This window comes from Lethenteron reissneri, chromosome 45 (genome assembly GCF_015708825.2).
Source record: "Lethenteron reissneri isolate LAM-NWPU_2019-01 chromosome 45, ASM1570882v1, whole genome shotgun sequence".
NCBI lineage: Eukaryota > Metazoa > Chordata > Hyperoartia > Petromyzontiformes > Petromyzontidae > Lethenteron > Lethenteron reissneri.
In genome coordinates, this window is record NC_083823.1 from 5,613,300 (window position 1) to 5,630,721 (window position 17,422).

The 17,422-nt window shown below is 56.1% G+C and overlaps 2 protein-coding genes across 2 annotated transcripts in view; both read left to right on the top strand.

Moving 5' to 3' along the window:
* Positions 1–1,332: 1,332 nt before the first annotated feature.
* LOC133353814 (uncharacterized) lies at positions 1,333–16,210 on the top strand. The gene is made up of 5 exons (XM_061570235.1): positions 1,333–1,516; positions 6,136–6,232; positions 8,853–9,129; positions 15,921–16,088; positions 16,141–16,210. The coding sequence occupies exons 1-5, from the start codon at positions 1,481–1,483 to the stop codon at positions 16,208–16,210; spliced, it is 648 nt and encodes a 215-aa protein (XP_061426219.1). The 5' UTR covers positions 1,333–1,480.
* LOC133353847 (mucin-19-like) overlaps positions 16,183–17,422 on the top strand; it is a 49,478-nt gene continuing 48,238 nt past the window's right edge. Inside the window, exon 1 of the mRNA XM_061570287.1 lies at positions 16,183–16,324. Within this exon, the coding sequence (XP_061426271.1) occupies positions 16,304–16,324 (21 nt within the window). The 5' untranslated portion in view covers positions 16,183–16,303. The remainder of the gene's footprint in view (positions 16,325–17,422) is intronic.

The following is a 17,422-nucleotide window of genomic DNA, read 5'->3' on the forward strand; positions in this document are numbered from 1 at the left end:
ACTCGTGCTCATATTATTAATGCACAGGAAGACTGTGAAAGGAGCATGCTCATGACAGCTGCCACTTATTTTCCGTTACAGTGCAACACCGGGGGGGGGGGGGGGCTCCACTCGGCATATATAATGTATTCTACAACTTCCCCACTTGCAAATTAATTCCTTTCTACGAATTTCTTATTTTTTTGTATAAAACAACCCACCCGTTTTCTCGTCTCAATGAGAAGAAGCAACTGACAACACAGTCTCACCGCACGTGCAGTCCCGCGATCCATTCAACAGCATCGGCAGAAGTCTGATATAACGCATGGGTATACATTCCCACGATATGGAAACGGATACATTTGAAATTGTTGCCCGAACGAGACACATTTTGTCGCTTGCAAATTATATAATTATATTTTAGAATAAACGCCCTTAGCGGGGGAGGAAATATTAAGGTGAGAGTGGATATATGGTGGGTGCGTAGGTGGAAAGTATCGGGGGTGGGGGGGGGGGGGTAATGGGTTGGAGATAAAAATAAAACCGGTGATAAATCTCAATTATCGCTTTTATCTCGCGTCTTCGGCGGCGGCGGCGGACGACGGCGGCGGGAAGATGCAAAAGGCGGAGGGAATCTCGCAGCCGCATCGTCTCGTACGCAGCAGCGCCGGCTTTGATAGACGGCGAGAGAGGGGCCAGAGAGAGAGAGAGGAGATCTGGCTCCGCAGTCGTCTGCGAGCAGCAACCGACGACGGGGTTTTTTTCGGCCAAATCATTACTATTCACGGCGCACCTTGAGCAACGCGCTCCCACCAGCCCCCCCCCCCCACCGTATCATCGTGGTTGGTGCGGCGGTGACGCACACGGCACGCTGCCAGCCCCAACGGGGAGCGGCCCAACCAACCCGGTCTCACCCCTCCCCTACCCCACCCAGCCACGCACCCCCACCACCACCACCATCAGCCCCCCCTCCCCTTCCCTACCGCTGCCCTGCCTTCCCGACGTCCCTCTCAGCTGCCTTGGCCGCCTCGGGTTTGTAAACAAAATCCATTCAGCAGCAGCAGCGGCGGCGGCGGTGCTGGTGGTGGTGGCGGTGCAAGCGAGCTTCGTCTCGTCTGTGAGAGCGAGAGGGAGAGTGGAGCAGCCTGAATGGATCTGGGCGTTCCTTTATCAATAAAACAAAACAACAAGGCCTTGTTTTGATTTGTATGGGTGGGTTATTCATTTTTTTTCGTGCAATTCTTTTTGGAGGAAGCGGCGTGCGGGCGGGCGGGCGGGCGGGCGGGCGGGCGGGCGGGCGGGTGGGGGGGCCCGTTTTATTTTCGGAATGTGACGGCGGATATCCCCCCCCCCCCGACCCCAACACACGAAGACGGGAGAAATTCAGGATGTCCGAGGCGGTCTAGCGGTTAGCAGTGTTTACTGTATTTTCATCCGACGGATGGGCCTTCCTCATCGATGTGATCGTGCTCGGAGCCTGGGATAACCTTGGAACAACACCATGTCAGAATACGACTACCCCAACACATCTTCTTCGGTAAAAAAAAAACGAATAAGCTCTCTCTCTCTTTCTACACGCTGTGCATTCTACGTTTTTTTCTTCTTCTTCTTCCCATTCGTTTTATTAATTCATGTGCATGTTCGTGTTGGTGCTCCACGCGTGATTAGTGTCGGGTTCTTTTAGATTTTTCCCTCTTCGCCTGTCTAGCGTTTCTGTAATGGAATGTTTGCATACCAACACCGCCGGACAAGCCGGTATCGGAGAGTCATCATCCCCGCTTATTTCACTCTCCAGAGGAAATTTGTATGCGGGAGAGGACTGCAATGGCAAAGCATACTGTACCAATACAATTGCCTCGCCGTCCCGTTATATATATTTTTAAGGTTGCAGTCTTTGCAAAAAAAAAAAACATTGTTCGCCTTGTTTCGCAACGTAATCGTGTTGCATAATAGACCGTCAATGCCGCCGTGCCGGGAGAAAACTGTTTGCATTCGCATTTATATTTGAAAAGGGGCCATGAATTGCTAAAGAGGGCCCTATGAATAGCACTCAAATGCCATCAGCGAAATGCACGCGCGGAATGCTGCTCAACAGAGACGCAATCTATATATGGAAGTCGCACTTTGAGCGTGTCTGGCGATTCTGAATTGTGATTAAGGCGCATAGCATAAATGATCAGACAATTAGTTAATTATGAATAATATTATTCTATCCATTGGCCGACTCGGGACAATGGGTATTCCTGGTTAATGAAAAAAAACACAAGCCGCATTTGCCACGTGATGTTTTCCTGCTGCGATCAGAGGCCGTATAATAACAATCGCACAGACCGGGCGTGTTCGATGCGCGTTCGACAGCACGCGTCGCGAAACGTGGCCGACCTCGATGCCGTCGTCGTGAATGTTTTGGGAGACGAGACCAATTCTTTTCACGATCCGCAAAACAAAATTCCAACACAATTTACAGGGAGGTGGGTGGGAAATCTGATTACATTTCGCTCGTCACGGTGAAGGCAGCTTGGCGCGGGATGTTTATTGGTGGCGGACTTTTGGAGAATCGCAGCAGCGTGAAAACAACAGCGTGACCATCAACCACCACCCACCACCACCCCCCCCCCGTGTCAACAAGGCGACTTGAAAACACGCGTGCCAGGGCATTCACGCAGCGAGGCGTCGCTCATTCCGCTGGTGGAGGTGGGAGACACCAGCCGGAGGAGCGAGGGAATTGGAAATCTCGTGCGGTGGAGGGGGGGGGGCAGTGAGGAGAGTGGGCGGTAGTGGAGTCGGGGTACACGGCCCGGTCTCTGTGGTACAGTCGGCACATCGCGGATTGTCTTCCTGCAGCGGCGGTGGGAAATTGTTGCACTGCGCTCGATTCGCTGCCCCTCCCCTTCCCCCCTGCCCCCCTCCCTCCCTCCCCTGCCCCCCCCCTCCCTCCCCTGCCCCCCCCCTCCACGCTAGCCCCCCCCCCCCGCGCCTCCAATGATGTTGTCGGCCGCGTCACGTGTTACGTATGCGATGCTGGGAGCTGCATTTTTATACGATGTAATCCAGCGCACACACACACGTATATTTTTTAAAAAGATAATATTTATAACTATATATTACCGGTTTTAGTAATATATATACAGTCACGGTGTATATTGTATGGTGGTATAAAACTGCATCGGCTGTTATTTGATTGGGGCTGGGCTGGCGAGGAGAGAGACTCCCAGCGTTGTGTTTTGTTAGAACGGAGCGTCTCGTCTCGTGCCGCCGCGTTTATTGGGGAGGGGGGCGTGGGGGGAGGGGGGGCGTGGGGGGGGGGGGGAGGGGGGGCGTGGGGGGAGGGGGGGCGTGGGGGGAGGGGGGGGGCGTGGGGGGAGGGGGGCGTGGGGGGAGGGGGGGGCGTGGGGGGAGGGGGGGCGTGGGGGGAGGGGGGGGAGGGGGGGCGTGGGGGGAGGGGGCGTGGGGGAGGGGGGCGTGGGGGGAGGGGCGTGGGGGAGGGGGAGGGGGCGTGGGGGAGGGGGGGGGCGTGGGAGGAGGGGGCGTGGGGGGAGGGGGCGTGGGGGAGGGGGGGCGTGGGGGAGAGGGGGGCGTGGGGGGAGGGGGCGTGGGGGGAGATGGGGGCGTGGGGGAGGGGGGTGTGGGGGGAGGGGGGCGTGGGGGGAGGGGGGGGGCGTGGGGGGAGGGGGGGCGTGGGGGAAGGGGGGGCGTGGGGGGAGGGGGCGTGGGGGGAGGGGGCGTTGGGGGGAGGGGGCTTGGGGGGAGGGGGGGGGGGGGCGTGGGGGTATAGGGGGAGGGGGGTATAGGGGGGGGGGGGGACTATGGGGGGGAGGGGGGAAGGGGGGGGCTATGGGGAGGGAGGTATGGGGGGACGGACCTGATTAACCTCGCACCCAAGCGAGAAATATTTCGTCTTCGTTATTGATTTCCTTATTATTCAACGTAAGCGCTCTTCCGAATGATCGCATGAATTATAAATACGAATCCGGACGAGCGAGCGGGGGGGGGGGGGGGTTTAGGTTAAATTATGTCGAATCAGCTCGAGGGAGAGAGACAGACGCACGTATTACACAAGCAGCCCCCCCCCCCACCACCTCTCATCCCCATCCAACGCTCCCCCCTTTCAAGGTCACGTCCGCCACTCAAGGTCACGCGAACGCCGAGCGCAATTGGTTGGTTGCTTCTCCCAGCAGCAGCAGCGGCGGCAGCAGCAATAGACGCGAAGGATCACCGGGGGACCCGAGCGGCACACGCTGTGTCGTCGTGTGCACGATGACAGCTCTCCTGATTGCCGGCACTACAAAAGACAAAGACCCCCCCCCCCTCCTTCCCCGCGTAGCCTTTACACGGCGTTGGGGCAAGTGCTGTTGACGAGGTGCCTAATGAAGGCCGGCACTGGCGCGCGAGGGGGTGGGTGGCCCGGCTCTATGTCCGGCTGGCTCTGCATCCCGAGTGGCGATGGTTTTCACACCGCGCCCAGCTACTCATTTGAGGCTGAGTCGACCTAGGGGAGGTCCAAGACCGGTTCAGATAATCGTCACTGTTGTTGGCCGTGGGCAGGAATCAAACTCGGGTCGCCGGGTTCTTAGCGCAGCGCGCTAACCGCTACAGAATGTCTTTCGACTGATGGTGATTAAACGGCTGAACGGTGATTGATTGATTAGTCTGGGGCCTCGGCGCATAAGATCCCCTTTATAGCCTTAAGACTGTAGGGGCAAGTGCTGTTAGTCAGCACCTATGAAGGCCGGCACGGCACACGAGGGGGTGGGTTGGTCAGCACCACACCTGACCGACTTTGTCTTCCCAGTGGCGATGTTTACACACCGCACCAGGTACTCATTTGAGGCTGAGTCGACCTAGGGGAGGCCCAGGACCGGTTAAGATAATTATCGTCACTGGTGTTGGCCGTGAGCAGGAATCGAACCCGGGTCCCTGGGGTCGTAGCGCGGTAGTGGAGCGGTTACACAAGCACAACAACCGCCATTCGCTAGCTACTAAGTGACGGTGATGTCACCACGGCGCTTGTGCCAGGCTGCGTGCACGTTGAAGCCACGTAAAGTGTCGAACGCCCGCTGGCAGGAGGTCAAGGGGCAGACCCAGGTCGACCGACTGAGATGATTGGCCGCACACACAAACAAGCAATTGTCAATCGCACGCAGAAGGAGAGAACAGGAGGGGAATCTCCACTGCCCACCCCCCTCCTCTCCCCACACGCAACATTTGGCACGAAATTAAATTTCGCTGGCTCTGTGTAACGCGAGAGAGTCACGCGGGCAGCGCTTGTCATTGCGCGCGGATACAATCGGGAACATCTCTACGATTTAGCTATCGGGGTCATTGCGTTGGCCCCGGGAGAGGTTCGGCATAATGATACAACTGCAAATTTAACGCTTTAGGGATTCGAAGCTGATTCGCTCTACGCATATTATTACTGTTGCTCGCAATATGCAGACAGCTGTGCTCGACTGCGGTGAGGGTGCGGTTGTGGGGGGGGGGGGAGCTATCCGAGTTTGAGTCCTAGTCACGGCTTACGTCAAGGTCGAGGGGGTCAGGGGGCTCGAGCTGAAGATGCCTTCGTGGCACGTGTCATCAGCAAGCGCACGGCGAGGACACCACCACCACCCACCACCACCCACCACCACCACTCACCACCACTCACCACCACCCACCACCACCCACCACTCACCACCACCACCCACTACTCACCACCACTCACCACCACCCACCACCACCCACCACCACCACTCACCACCCACCACCCACCACCACCACCCACCACCACCACTCACCACCACCACCCCCCACCCACCACCAACCACAACGGCGTCGCCCCCACATGTCCAGACTCGTTCCCGTTGCGAGCCTTGACGGCGGCGGCGCGGCTCGGCTCGGCACGGCTCGGCTTCTGCAGTGGAAAAGGGAGACGATCCAAAAAACATTCCGGCGCTTCTCCTGAGCTCGGCACGGCCCTGGCACGGTTCGGCTTTGCCCACTTGGCGAGGTGGGGGGAGGAGGAGTGTGTGGGGGGGCAGTGGAGATTCTCCTCCGGTTTTCTCCTTCTACGTGCGATTGACAATTGCTTATGATGCTTTCAAGTGAAGCCACGAGTGTCGCACAAAAAAAGTAAACAACGCATGCTGTGTTTGACCCCCCCTCCCACCCCACTTGCAGGCCGGCTGTGTGAGACTCCTCCCAGTGCCTTGGCAGAGCGAGCACTTGGCCGAAATTTGCCATCAGCTGCATCGAAAAGTAGTCATCTGCCAAAAAGGTAAGCCGCGTCATGGGGGGCACGGCCGGGGGTGGGGCATGGGGGGGAAGGGGGGCGGGGGAGCACTGATGGCATCAATCACATGGGCAATGGAAGTGTTTGTCAATTTAACCCAGAATCGTCAGAATTTTTTTATCCTGGAGAAATCCGACGCGCCATGAAGAAGCTCTTTTTCAAAGCAATCCAGTAGGGACGGGTCAGAAAGTTACAACAAACAAAACAACTATAGGAGTGCGAAGTATAGGAAAGATAAGCAAAATCATTAAAACTAAATTCATTGAAACTTTATTTTTATTTTACCAGGTAAAGCCTACTGTGCAGTTCTTTTTCAAAAGCGATCTGGCCCTCCATCGGTTCAGGATTTGTGTTCCTTGTGTCTCCACGGCGGACGTGAGAGTGGACCGCTGTGACTATGATGAGAGGAGTGAGGAGGCGAGTGAGTGCTGTGTTTGATGACACACTGCTGTCCGCTTTGTATGTGTTGTCCGTGCAACGCATTGTGGGTGTGATTCAATGTTCATGGATACGTTTAGGAATAGTGACGTTGAGTAAAAAGGCCAGCGACAATTTGTTTTGTACAACTGGTGCTGCTTCGTTGATACCAGCGGGTGGCTGGGTGGGTGGCTGACTGTTTGTCTGACTGGCTGGCTGACTGGCTGGCTGGCTGGGTGGCTGGGTGGCTGGCTGGGTGGCTGACTGGCTGGGTGGGTGTGTAGCTGACAGTTTGTCTGACTGGCTGGTTGGCTGGGTGGCTGGGTGGCTGACCGGCTGGCTGGCTGGTTGGCTGACTGGCTGGCTGGCTGGTTGGCTGGGTGGCTGACCGGTTGGCTGGCTGGTTGGCTGACTGGCTGACCGGCTGGCTGGCTGGGTGGCTGACCGGCTGGCTGGCTGGTTGGCTGACTGGCTGGCTGGCTGGGTGTGGGTGGCTTGCTGGGTGGCTGGCTTGGGTGGCTGGCTGGCTGAGCGGATGGCTGGCTGGGTGGCTGACCGGCTGGCTGGCTGGTTGGCTGACTGGCTGGCTGGCTGGGTGTGGGTGGCTTGCTGGGTGGCTGGCTTGGGTGGCTGGCTGGCTGAGCGGATGGCGAGGTGGCTGACTGGCTGAGTGGATGGCTGGCTGGAGTAAGCTAACCAAGCAAACGACCACAATAACAATCCTCAGTGTGACTCAGAGCTGTGCAGTGTCGACAATTGCCATCATCATCATCATCATCGGAGTCATCACCTATTTTTGCACCTCTCACATTCAACGCTCCATGCACACACAACAACGACGAGGGCAATCCGGGATGTTTGTGCAAATTTTAATGGGTAAGTGGGAGGCTTTCTGCCAGCCCAGTGCTGCGTGAGTCGGAGCAAACGCTATCGCCTCCACGCAGCAACGCCACACCGGTTGCGATGGCTCTACACCACAGCAGCTTGCGTCCCGTGATAAACATCAAACCATCGGTTTTTGCGGGGTGCACCTGACAAGACGGTTCGCGTTGCCTGTGACAATTTTTTAATGTCCGCGTTGAAAAATGCAACAAAAACTGCCCCCCAATTTCTTGTGGCCAGAACCTTGGCATTGCTTGCGATCAGAAGTCGCTCAAACTCAATCGAATAACAATCTCCTTCCATCCTGCAACTCCCACCCCCCCTCTCTTTCGTTGAGTGTTCGTGGATGAAGGGGGGAGGATGTGGAGTTAAGCAGAAAGTGGCCTGACACACTCCCCCCCCCCCTTTGATGCGCAACTGCTCGCTCAGATGTGGGCAAAGCAGTTGGCAGGGGGGGGGGGGCTCAAGGGGGGAAGGTAGTTTTTGAATAACCCCCCTTGCCTTCTGGGCACCACGAGAGGATGAATGGGTAAATGACGGTCAAATACGATGCTTATCATTATTAATACTGCGTAGGGCAAATTAACGGAGGTCACAAAAATGCGTGGTGACCAAATTGTGAACGGTGTTATAATGTAGAGGACGCGAGCGCGGTATTTATCGACGAGCTCGGCGCGACCTTCTGACAAGTCGTAGCGAGAAGGGCGCGAGCACGCGGTTTTGCCCCGACACGTGACCACCCTTAGCGCGCCCGGACGCGACGACGCCACGGCTCATCACCTTGCGCTGTGTTTTCATTCCTCTGCTTCCCTTTAATCTCCGCCGTCCTCCTCCTAAAGAATCTCTCCGCTCCGCCGTGACGATTTGAAACGTGCACGAGTAGACCGATCCCCACCGCCCCCCTCCCCAAATTCGTCTTCTTTCGTTGCGTAAACTCTTACCCAGCATGACGCTTGTGGTCCCTTTTCCCCACCTCACACTACGACCATCCCCGCAACCTCCTCCCCACCTGAACCGAACCTGACCCTCAACCCCAAACCACCACCCCCCCATCGTTGCCACCACCGCTGACATCCTCGCCACCGTCGCCACCAATACCACCATCGTCACCACCGCCATCGTCGCCAACACCACGACCATCATCGCCGTCACCACCGCTACCGCTTCAACCGCTGCCACCCCTTGCCACCATCGCCATCAACGCGAACAATCGCCACTACCGCCATCATCGCTTCCGCCACGACCACCGTCGCCACCGCCACCACCACCGCCACCCCCGCCGGCCCCAACCCTTCGGCGGCAACAGCCGTGCGGAGGTTCATCGCTCGGCAGAGGTTGCGGCAGAGGGTGAGCGGTGGCGGCGGCGGCAGCAAGCAGTGGGCGGCCGTGACTCCCACCAAGGATGGCCACGGGGCACCACCGCCGTCGGCGTCGGAGGGCGGCAGCGGCCGGCGGTTTTACCGCAAGCTGAGGGCGATGCACGGCGGAGGAGGCGGCGGAGGTTGCCACCCGCACGAGTGCTCCTGCGGGCTCGATGGCCTCAAGAGCGGCGCCACCAGGCACAAGCTGGCGGCCAGAGACTGGTAAGCGGCGGGCGTGCAGCCGGAGGATGAACCGGTCGGTCGGTCGGTGCAGCTTGGTCGCGTGGGATTTGCGCCGTCGCCGATTGTCCGCGATTCGAGATGCAATCAATTTTTTTGTGCTAAGCCGGACCCCCCCCCCCCCCCCGCGCGCCCCCCAGCCCCCACCCCCCCCCCCTGCCCCCCCAGCCCCCCCAGCACCCCCAGCCCCGCTTAATGATCCGGCCAAATGTGTGTCGTGGCACCCTCCGCCAGCTGACGACGCAGCCAAAACCAATTGAAACGTCCGCGTGTAATAGCTTCCGCGCGCGTTTCCGCTCACGGCCAGGGCGAAGTTCGACGCGTGATTGTTAAGCGAGGGTTCCTCGCCTGTAAGACCGGCAGTTCACCAGCATTGATTCATGCGATGCCCGACTGCTGATGAGACACTGTAATGCCGAAACCAGATTAGTGTCTCCGTGTCCAAAAAAATGTCACGACGTTTTGTTTTTTTGATCACGGGGGAAACAGTCGTTCCGCTCCAGGTTGTGACGGAACTTCTCCTTAAGCGGACGATGAGAAACATAGTTAAATATGTGCTTTAATCACGAGTTAAAAGCAATCAAACAAAAAACTACAACAGGTGAGCGGCGTAAATGTTTTTCCAAATAGTTTCCACCAACAGGAGGGAAACAAAAACAAAGGTCCCCCGTATAGCCTGTGACAGGCTATTGGGGAAAGTGCTGTTAGCGAGCACCTATAAAGGCCGGCACAGCACAAGAGGGGGTGGGTGGCCAGCACCACACCCGACCGCCTTTGTCTCCCGAGTGGCGATGTTTACACACCACGCCAGGTACTCATTTGAGGCTGAGTCGACCTAGGGGAGAGCCAAGACCGGTTCAGATAATCGTCACTCGTGTTGGCCGTGAGCAGGAATCCAACTGGGGTCGCCGGGTTCTTAGCGCAGCGCGCTAACCGCTACAGAATGTCTTTCGACTTGATGGTGATTAAGCGGCTGAAAGGTGATTGATTGATTAGTCTGGGGCCTCCGCGCATAACCGCCCAACGCTCCAAGCCCCGGGGATCATTGACCGGTCGAGATCTACGAGGCCGCACGTCCGCACACAGGCCCAAATGAAGCGGCTCGCGCTCCGTGTTTTCAAAATAGATTCCGCAAACAAGTTGGGCAGCAGGGCACTCCGGGGCACACCAACAACCTGCGCCTGACAACTTTGCATGAGGTCATTTTGGCTTAAAAAAAAAACATACACAATCAATCAACCAACATCGGGACGCTTTTTCCTAACTGAATCGGGTCACGGGGGCAGCGAATCCACCAAGGCCTTCTTCCATCCTGGTCCTGTCCTCCGCCAGCGGCATCGACCGTGGCTCCCGGATCGCCGGGCTCTCCTCAGCCAGGCGGACCGGCCCGCGCTTTTCCAGCACAATCGCGGGCGGCCTCGGGGTCTTTTGCCCGGATGACATCCTTCGAACGTCTCCCCGGGGAAGTTTTTCGGCATTCTTAGCAGATGAGCCCATCCACCGTAGCCGGCTTCGCGCTACGCTGAATAGTGCCGACTGAACGTTGAGTACATCTCTACAAAAATAGAATGCATCTTGGGATTACATCGACAGACATAAAGAGCAACACATGGGTTAGAGCACGTGCACAGGCATGTTCTCGAACAGCACTTGTCCCAGCAGTCTGTACGCCTACACGGGGGATATTCGTCTAGGTGAGATCGAAGAGGGCTTGAAGCTGATTATGCGGTCAGCAACAAGCAGCACTGTCGATGGTGCAACGGATCAGAGTGCGAACGCAGAGGTTAGGAGAGCTTTGGGGAAGGGACGATGGGTAGGGGGAGAGAATGATTGTAAAATTGGCGACTGTATTTTATTGAGTACATATCTACAAAAATAGAATGCATGTAATTTATTTTAACAAGTCAATTGAATGCCATTCAACGGCTGCTCGGGCATGGCCAGCTTTCTGGAAGATGCAAAAACACCGAGGCACTTTGTGCACTTTGTGCAGCAGGGGGTTTAAGGGCAATGCTGGGAACGCATCGTACGCACGTATATGTTGAACGTCATTCGCACTGTTGCAAATCGGAGGTGCGGGGCTGGGACCTTGAACTCCACCTGTCCACTCGAGAATTCTGTTTCATCTCACGACGCAGTACACACGTGGGTTTCGTGTAGCCTCTCAAAGCCACCGTATCTGTAGAGACCGTGGCCGTATTTGTTTTTTTTTTGTAGAGAGAGAGCAGGGGGGAAGAACAAGAGGCAGACAGTCAAAGGCAGAGCGGTGAACAAGAATAAAGTTCTTGAGCGTGGACTTAAACGGGGGGGAGGGGGGGTGCAGGGTATCGACAGCACGGATGGCTGGAGGACGGTAATTCCAGACTGTGGGGGACAGCAGAGGACGATGCCAATCTCGGGTGGCGGCAAACCGGATTCAAACCCAGGTGCTCACGTCCCAGGTTCTCGCCTTGTGAGTGGCGCTCGCGCTCGCTTGCCGTCGATTTGGCCTCTTTGAGCAGGTGGCGGCAGCGGTCGTCTCCCCCGCGAAAGTGGCAGCGGCTTCAGGGTCGGCTACACGCAAGCGACGTCGCGACGCCTTGCAGGGAGCGTCCCTGGTCGCGGAGGATCACGCCGGGAATTCAAACGTTTCCTATAAAAGCAGCGGTGACGTTCTCCGCCGCTGAGACCGCCTAAGAAATCCAAGTGACTGCAGGATTTACGTGTTTTTTTTATTTTTGGCTTCTTCAAAATCGTGCGATGCTGTACATCAACACTCCTATATTATCCAGGTTGTTCTTGTGCACGACTGCCCACGCAACAATAACAAATGATTCGTTATATCGAGTTAGAACATATTCACTGCATCCTCAGCGCATTTATTTGTCAACACACGAGTGCATGTGTAATGAGCGACTTCTGCGACACATCGTGTAGAGGGTACTTCTTCTTTATTTGCTCACACTGGGCACAACACAGGCCAACACTTGTTCTTCTTCACACTGAGCATAACTCGAGGTATTAACACCTCTACTGGTCACACACACAGCCGATCACTCGGCGTGGTCACATTGCCCCCACTCGGCTACGCCGCTGGCTGGCGGCGTGACGATGATGGCGATAGAAACCACGCAGGAGATCTTCCACGTGGCCGGACGACGGAGAGAGATGTCGGCGAGCAGCGACGCAGCCAGGACCCAGGAACCCACACAGGAGCCTCGAGCTCCGAGTCCGCTCTCCCTTATATTCCCCCAGCAGAGGTCGAAAACGGGTTTTGATTCCTTACCCGTACCCGTACCAGGCCGCACCAGAGTCGCAAACGGGTACCCGTACCCGTACCCGGCCGTATCCGTACCCTACCCGTACCCGCGGCCGGATACGGGTAGAGTACAGGTATCGGGTACCTGATTGCGACCTCTGGGATGAAGCCATGTTGCAGGCGCGGGTGGGTTGATTCTAGGAACTTGAATTGTGAGAAGAGACAAGACGTTGGGAAATGAGTGACAAACAGTTACTCACCAGTGACTCACGGCCTACCCGTACGCGGCCGCACCAGGGTCGCAAACGGGTACCCGTATCCGGCCGGGTACGGGTAGCCGGGTATCGGGTAGGGTACGGGTATCGGGTACCCGGTTGCGACCTCTGCCCCCCAGGCGTGGCTATGCCCCGCATTCGGCCACGCCCTCTCGTGGAAACTTCGAGCAGGTTCCCGGAGTGTCTCGGCTAGCCCCGCCTGTTACCTTTGCCCCAGATACACCTCCTTCTCTGATTGGTTGTTACTTCTGTGCCCGTACCCGTGAATCCCTTCCCAGGCCAGCAGGTGTCACCCTGTCATTACACGTGTAGGGTTTCTCGTTAAGGAGCAGAAACCATCATGCAAACTCCGGTCATCTTCACAGCAGCGGCTTTTGGTTCACCATCAGACAAAGACTGTTGTCACCGCATCATCGCGCGCTTTCCGACGTGCTTCTGCGGCCATCTGGAACGCTCTTCTTTCCAATATTAGGAAGTCACTGGAGCTGTGCACTTTTAATTATAGATTGAAAACTCACTTCTTTGTCCTTCCCCCACACCTCCAATTAGCACGGATGGCAGTGTAAAGTGCGAAATAAGCTCCACATACATACATACAAAGACTCACACAGAGACCCATAGTTTGTTGTTCTTCCCCCGCACCTCCGATTAGCACGGTTGGCTACGTACGGTGCGAAAGAAGCTCCACATACATACGTACGTACGACACATTCCAAGCATTGCCCTTCAACCCCCTGTGGCACAATGCACAAGCGTCTCCGTGTTTTACATATGCCAGAAAGCCTGACCAATGCCAAAGCAATGCGTGAATACCATTCAATCGACGTGCGGAACATATAAGGGGCGTGATGCTCGCGGCTATGCTTCAGTTACGAGTGGACACTCACGCGTGAAACACCATGCAGGCCTTTCCGCTAGCAGTGACGTGAGCAATAAATTGCAGACGTCTTCGGAATCCATGAATTGTGGAAAATTTGGGTCACGCTTCGAATCAGGAATATACAAATATATTTTTAGACTCTGGTGCATGTAGTGAATCTTACGGGCAGCAGGGGACACATGTGCCCATTACATACAGGCAATATGAATTGAAAAGCATCGAGTCGCAAACGTATTCGATGCGAGTATTCAATGCGAGCTTAAGAAGTGCATTTAACGAGATGTCACGAAACAGTTCGTCTGCGGGACCTAGACGGACGGTTGCATCAGAAGAGCCTGAGACATGGCTTCGCTAGGCCTTCATCCAGCAGTGGGTAGATCATGATTGATGATGATGATGTGTATTTAAAGTAAGGAGCAAGAACATGTAAATGTTTCACAAGCAAGCGCCGCTGCATTCGTGGATTTCAAATGGGTTTCCATTTTGAGCAGCTAATGGATTTTCCTGTGCATTGGCGTGCGCACGTGCGTTGTGTGTGTGCGCGTGCGTCCATGCGTGCGTGTGTCTGGGGCGGAGCGGTGGCGCAGCGGTTAGCGAACTGCGCTGAAAGCCAGACGAGAGATGAGTTTGTTTACCGGCCACGGCGAACATCGGTGGCAAATATCTGAATCGGTCCTGGGCCTTCCCCCGCCGCTAGGTCAGCTCAGCGTTAAATGACCACCCGGTGAAATGTGCAGCACGCCAGTGCTGGAGAGATGAAGGCGACCGGGCGTGGTACTGGCCACACCATTGTCTTGTCTTGATGGGTGCTCGCTAGCAGCGCTCGTCCCAGCGGCCCCGTATGCCTACAGGGGCGATCTTTGTCTGCGTAACCTGGGTGAAAGGGCGATATTTTTTGTGACAGTCAGAGAGAGCTGCAGTTTGTCAGAACGACACGGACACAATGAGGGGGACCTCCCAATCAGCCGCTGCAGTCCGTGCGGACGGCAATAAAGAACAAATTAAATGTGACAAATACCCTTGGAATTGCATTCATAGAGAGAGAGAGGAGCACATGGACTAACGCACGCAGGTTAACGACACCGTTCGGACCGTGGGCTTGGGCCGGAGGCGTCACGCGGCCAGGGGGGATGACGACCGATGGTCAAAGACGAGGCACGGAGTGGCAGCCCAGGGATGGAACGCGTCTGAGAGGACGTCCATCCGACGAGACGGAGCGATGAGACCAGCGGCGGCGCTGGAGATCTATGACAAAGAGCTTCACAGCTCTTCGGATTCCTCCAGTATAAATACATATTCTGATTCTGATCAATATTCTGAAATGAGTATTTCGCACCATCCTGTGAGAGATGGGGACAGATTGGGGAGGCCTTCAGCCAGCAGTGTATTGGCCATGGCTGATGATGATGATGATAATGAATTAAAATATTTACCAAAACATAATTCGGTCTTCTCTGAACCTTCAGGTGCTCTTCTCACACAACCCGCGGGGAATTTGAGCGCAATACAAATACAGCGCATAATACTTAACCAATTATCTTGTGAAATTGCCATTGGCTATTCAGGGGCTGCTGGACGCTTCACAATGCGTCAGGGAGGCGATTCTGACGTGAGCGGTTTCCGCCTGAAAGCGCAGGTCTGACCTTTGTCGCATGCCGCCTTCGCTGGCACGTCGCCGTTACGCGGCCGCGGTCACGTTTTTTTTTTGTTGGACGCCTCCGGGGGTCACTTTTCGTGGCGCGCTCCAAAAAATACAAAAATTGTAATAAAATAAGAAATGAAAAAAAAATTGTATTTTAAAAAAATTATCATGAATTAGCGTCGTGAATTGTCGCCACCCCCCCACCCCCCTCCCCCCGCCGCATTTTAACGAACGCAATCACTTGGCAGATCCTCACGGGTGCTCGCCGTAATTTGCCGTGGCGTCGGCGGCGCGCTGGCCCGCACCGTGGCCCGCGATCGAGGGGCCTGAAAAGGCCCCCATGCGCGACTCGACCACGCGGGCCCCCCCCCCACCCCCACCCCACTAGAATGCGTCGCTCAGCTGCTCTCTCGTGCATTTTCCTTTCCGGAGAAAGAACGAGGGCAGCGACAGGGAAGGGATTGGTGGGTGGGGGCTGGGGGGCTACGGGGTGGGGGCGCGATGATGCGGGGAAACGACGAGGCGGCAGTGATGAGCTGGGGGGCACAATCCCCGCAATTTCTTCCACGCGAGCGCTTTACCCTTCGCACGCTATGCTCTGCCTCGATTTCATTTTGTTCCCTCCCTCCCTATCCCTCTCTTCCTCCTCTCTGCCGGTGCCTCGCTGACCGCCGTCGCCACCGACACTCCCCACCGTCACCATCGCCACGACGACTCCTCGACACGATCCTCCCGCAGCCGGGTCGCGGCGGCAACGGCGGCGGCGACGGTGCCGGAGAAGGGCCTCTGCTCGTGCGACCATCGCCGAGTCCTGGCGCTGCCCTTCTCTTTCCCGCCCTTCGGATTCGCCGCCGCCTCCTCCGCCGTCCCTTCTCCCGCCGCGGGCGCTCGGCCCCCGGGACGGACGCGCGCGGCGGCGCTCGCCGTTTCCCCGCGGCCGTCGCGCGCGTACCCGCAGATGTTCCTGCCGCACCCCTGCGGTCCCCCCGCGGGGTCCAAATCCGCGGCGGCGGCGGCGGCGGCGATGACGGCGGCGGCGTTGGAGCACAGGCAGCGGCCGCGCCGCTGCTGCAGTACGGGGCCCGCGCTGTGCTACGAGATCGGCTCGCCCGACGGCACCGATGGCGGCACGGGAAGAGCAGGTCGGTGGCGGCGCCGCGGGCGGCACCGGGGGGCACGGGACGGGGCGACACGGGCAGAACAGGGCGATAGCCAACGGGGCGGAATTCGTCGCGCCGCTCGCGCCGATGAGAGTCTTCGCCGAGCCGTGCCGCTGTCGGCGTGCGCCGTGCATGTCGACGGTGGCGACGCTAATTGTCGTCGCTTTTACTCCCCGTTTTTTAAAGGCGGCCGATGAACAAATCGCCCGCAACGCGCCCCGATTCTGTCAGATCTTGGAAGCCAAGCGGGTGTGGGATAGTGCTCGGACGAGCGACCGCCGTGAACAAACAGGTTGCCACAAGGGGCCTTCACACAGCAGTGGATTAACAAATGGCCTGTAAATTATGGAGGAAGCCACCTCTGTGCCTCTCGGTCATGGAGGGTTTATTTGGCCATTCTTCACCGCGCTCGCCACTGCGGGTCGGTGAAGGTGGGGTGGTGGCCCATGACTGGTTCATATATTAATTCGCCGTTGATTTGAGCCAAGGTTAGGAATCAAACTCGGGTGGCCGGGTTCAGAGAAAAGTGTGCAAATCACTCAGCCTCTGCTCCAGCGATTGGTAATATAAAAATGGTACATTTTATATGCTAACATATAGCAAAAAAATAGAATTTTATATAACTGGACATGTATTTATGAACAAAATATATAGATAGATAGATCGTTTATTGTCATTGTCACCAGTACAACGAAATTTAAAATGCTCACCAGTCAGGGCATCATTCATAAATTTAAATTAAATAAAACAAGGAAATAAAAATTAAATTAAATGAAAGATAATCAATTTATACTATATATAAAAACAGCCCAAGTATACCCACATACCCACATAAGGTTACATTTTGTCATTGCACATCTCTATTTCACAATCAATTGTAAACACTATTACTTAATAATTAATTAGCATTATTGAGTGTGGTGATCGCTGTAGGATAAAAGCTCTGTTTGAATCTGTTTGTCCTTGTTTTGACTGATCTGAATCGTCTGCCTGATGGCAACAGCTCAAACAGTGAGTGTCCAGGGTGAGAAGAGTCCTTTATAATATTCTGTGCTTTTTTGATGCAACGTGAACTGTGTA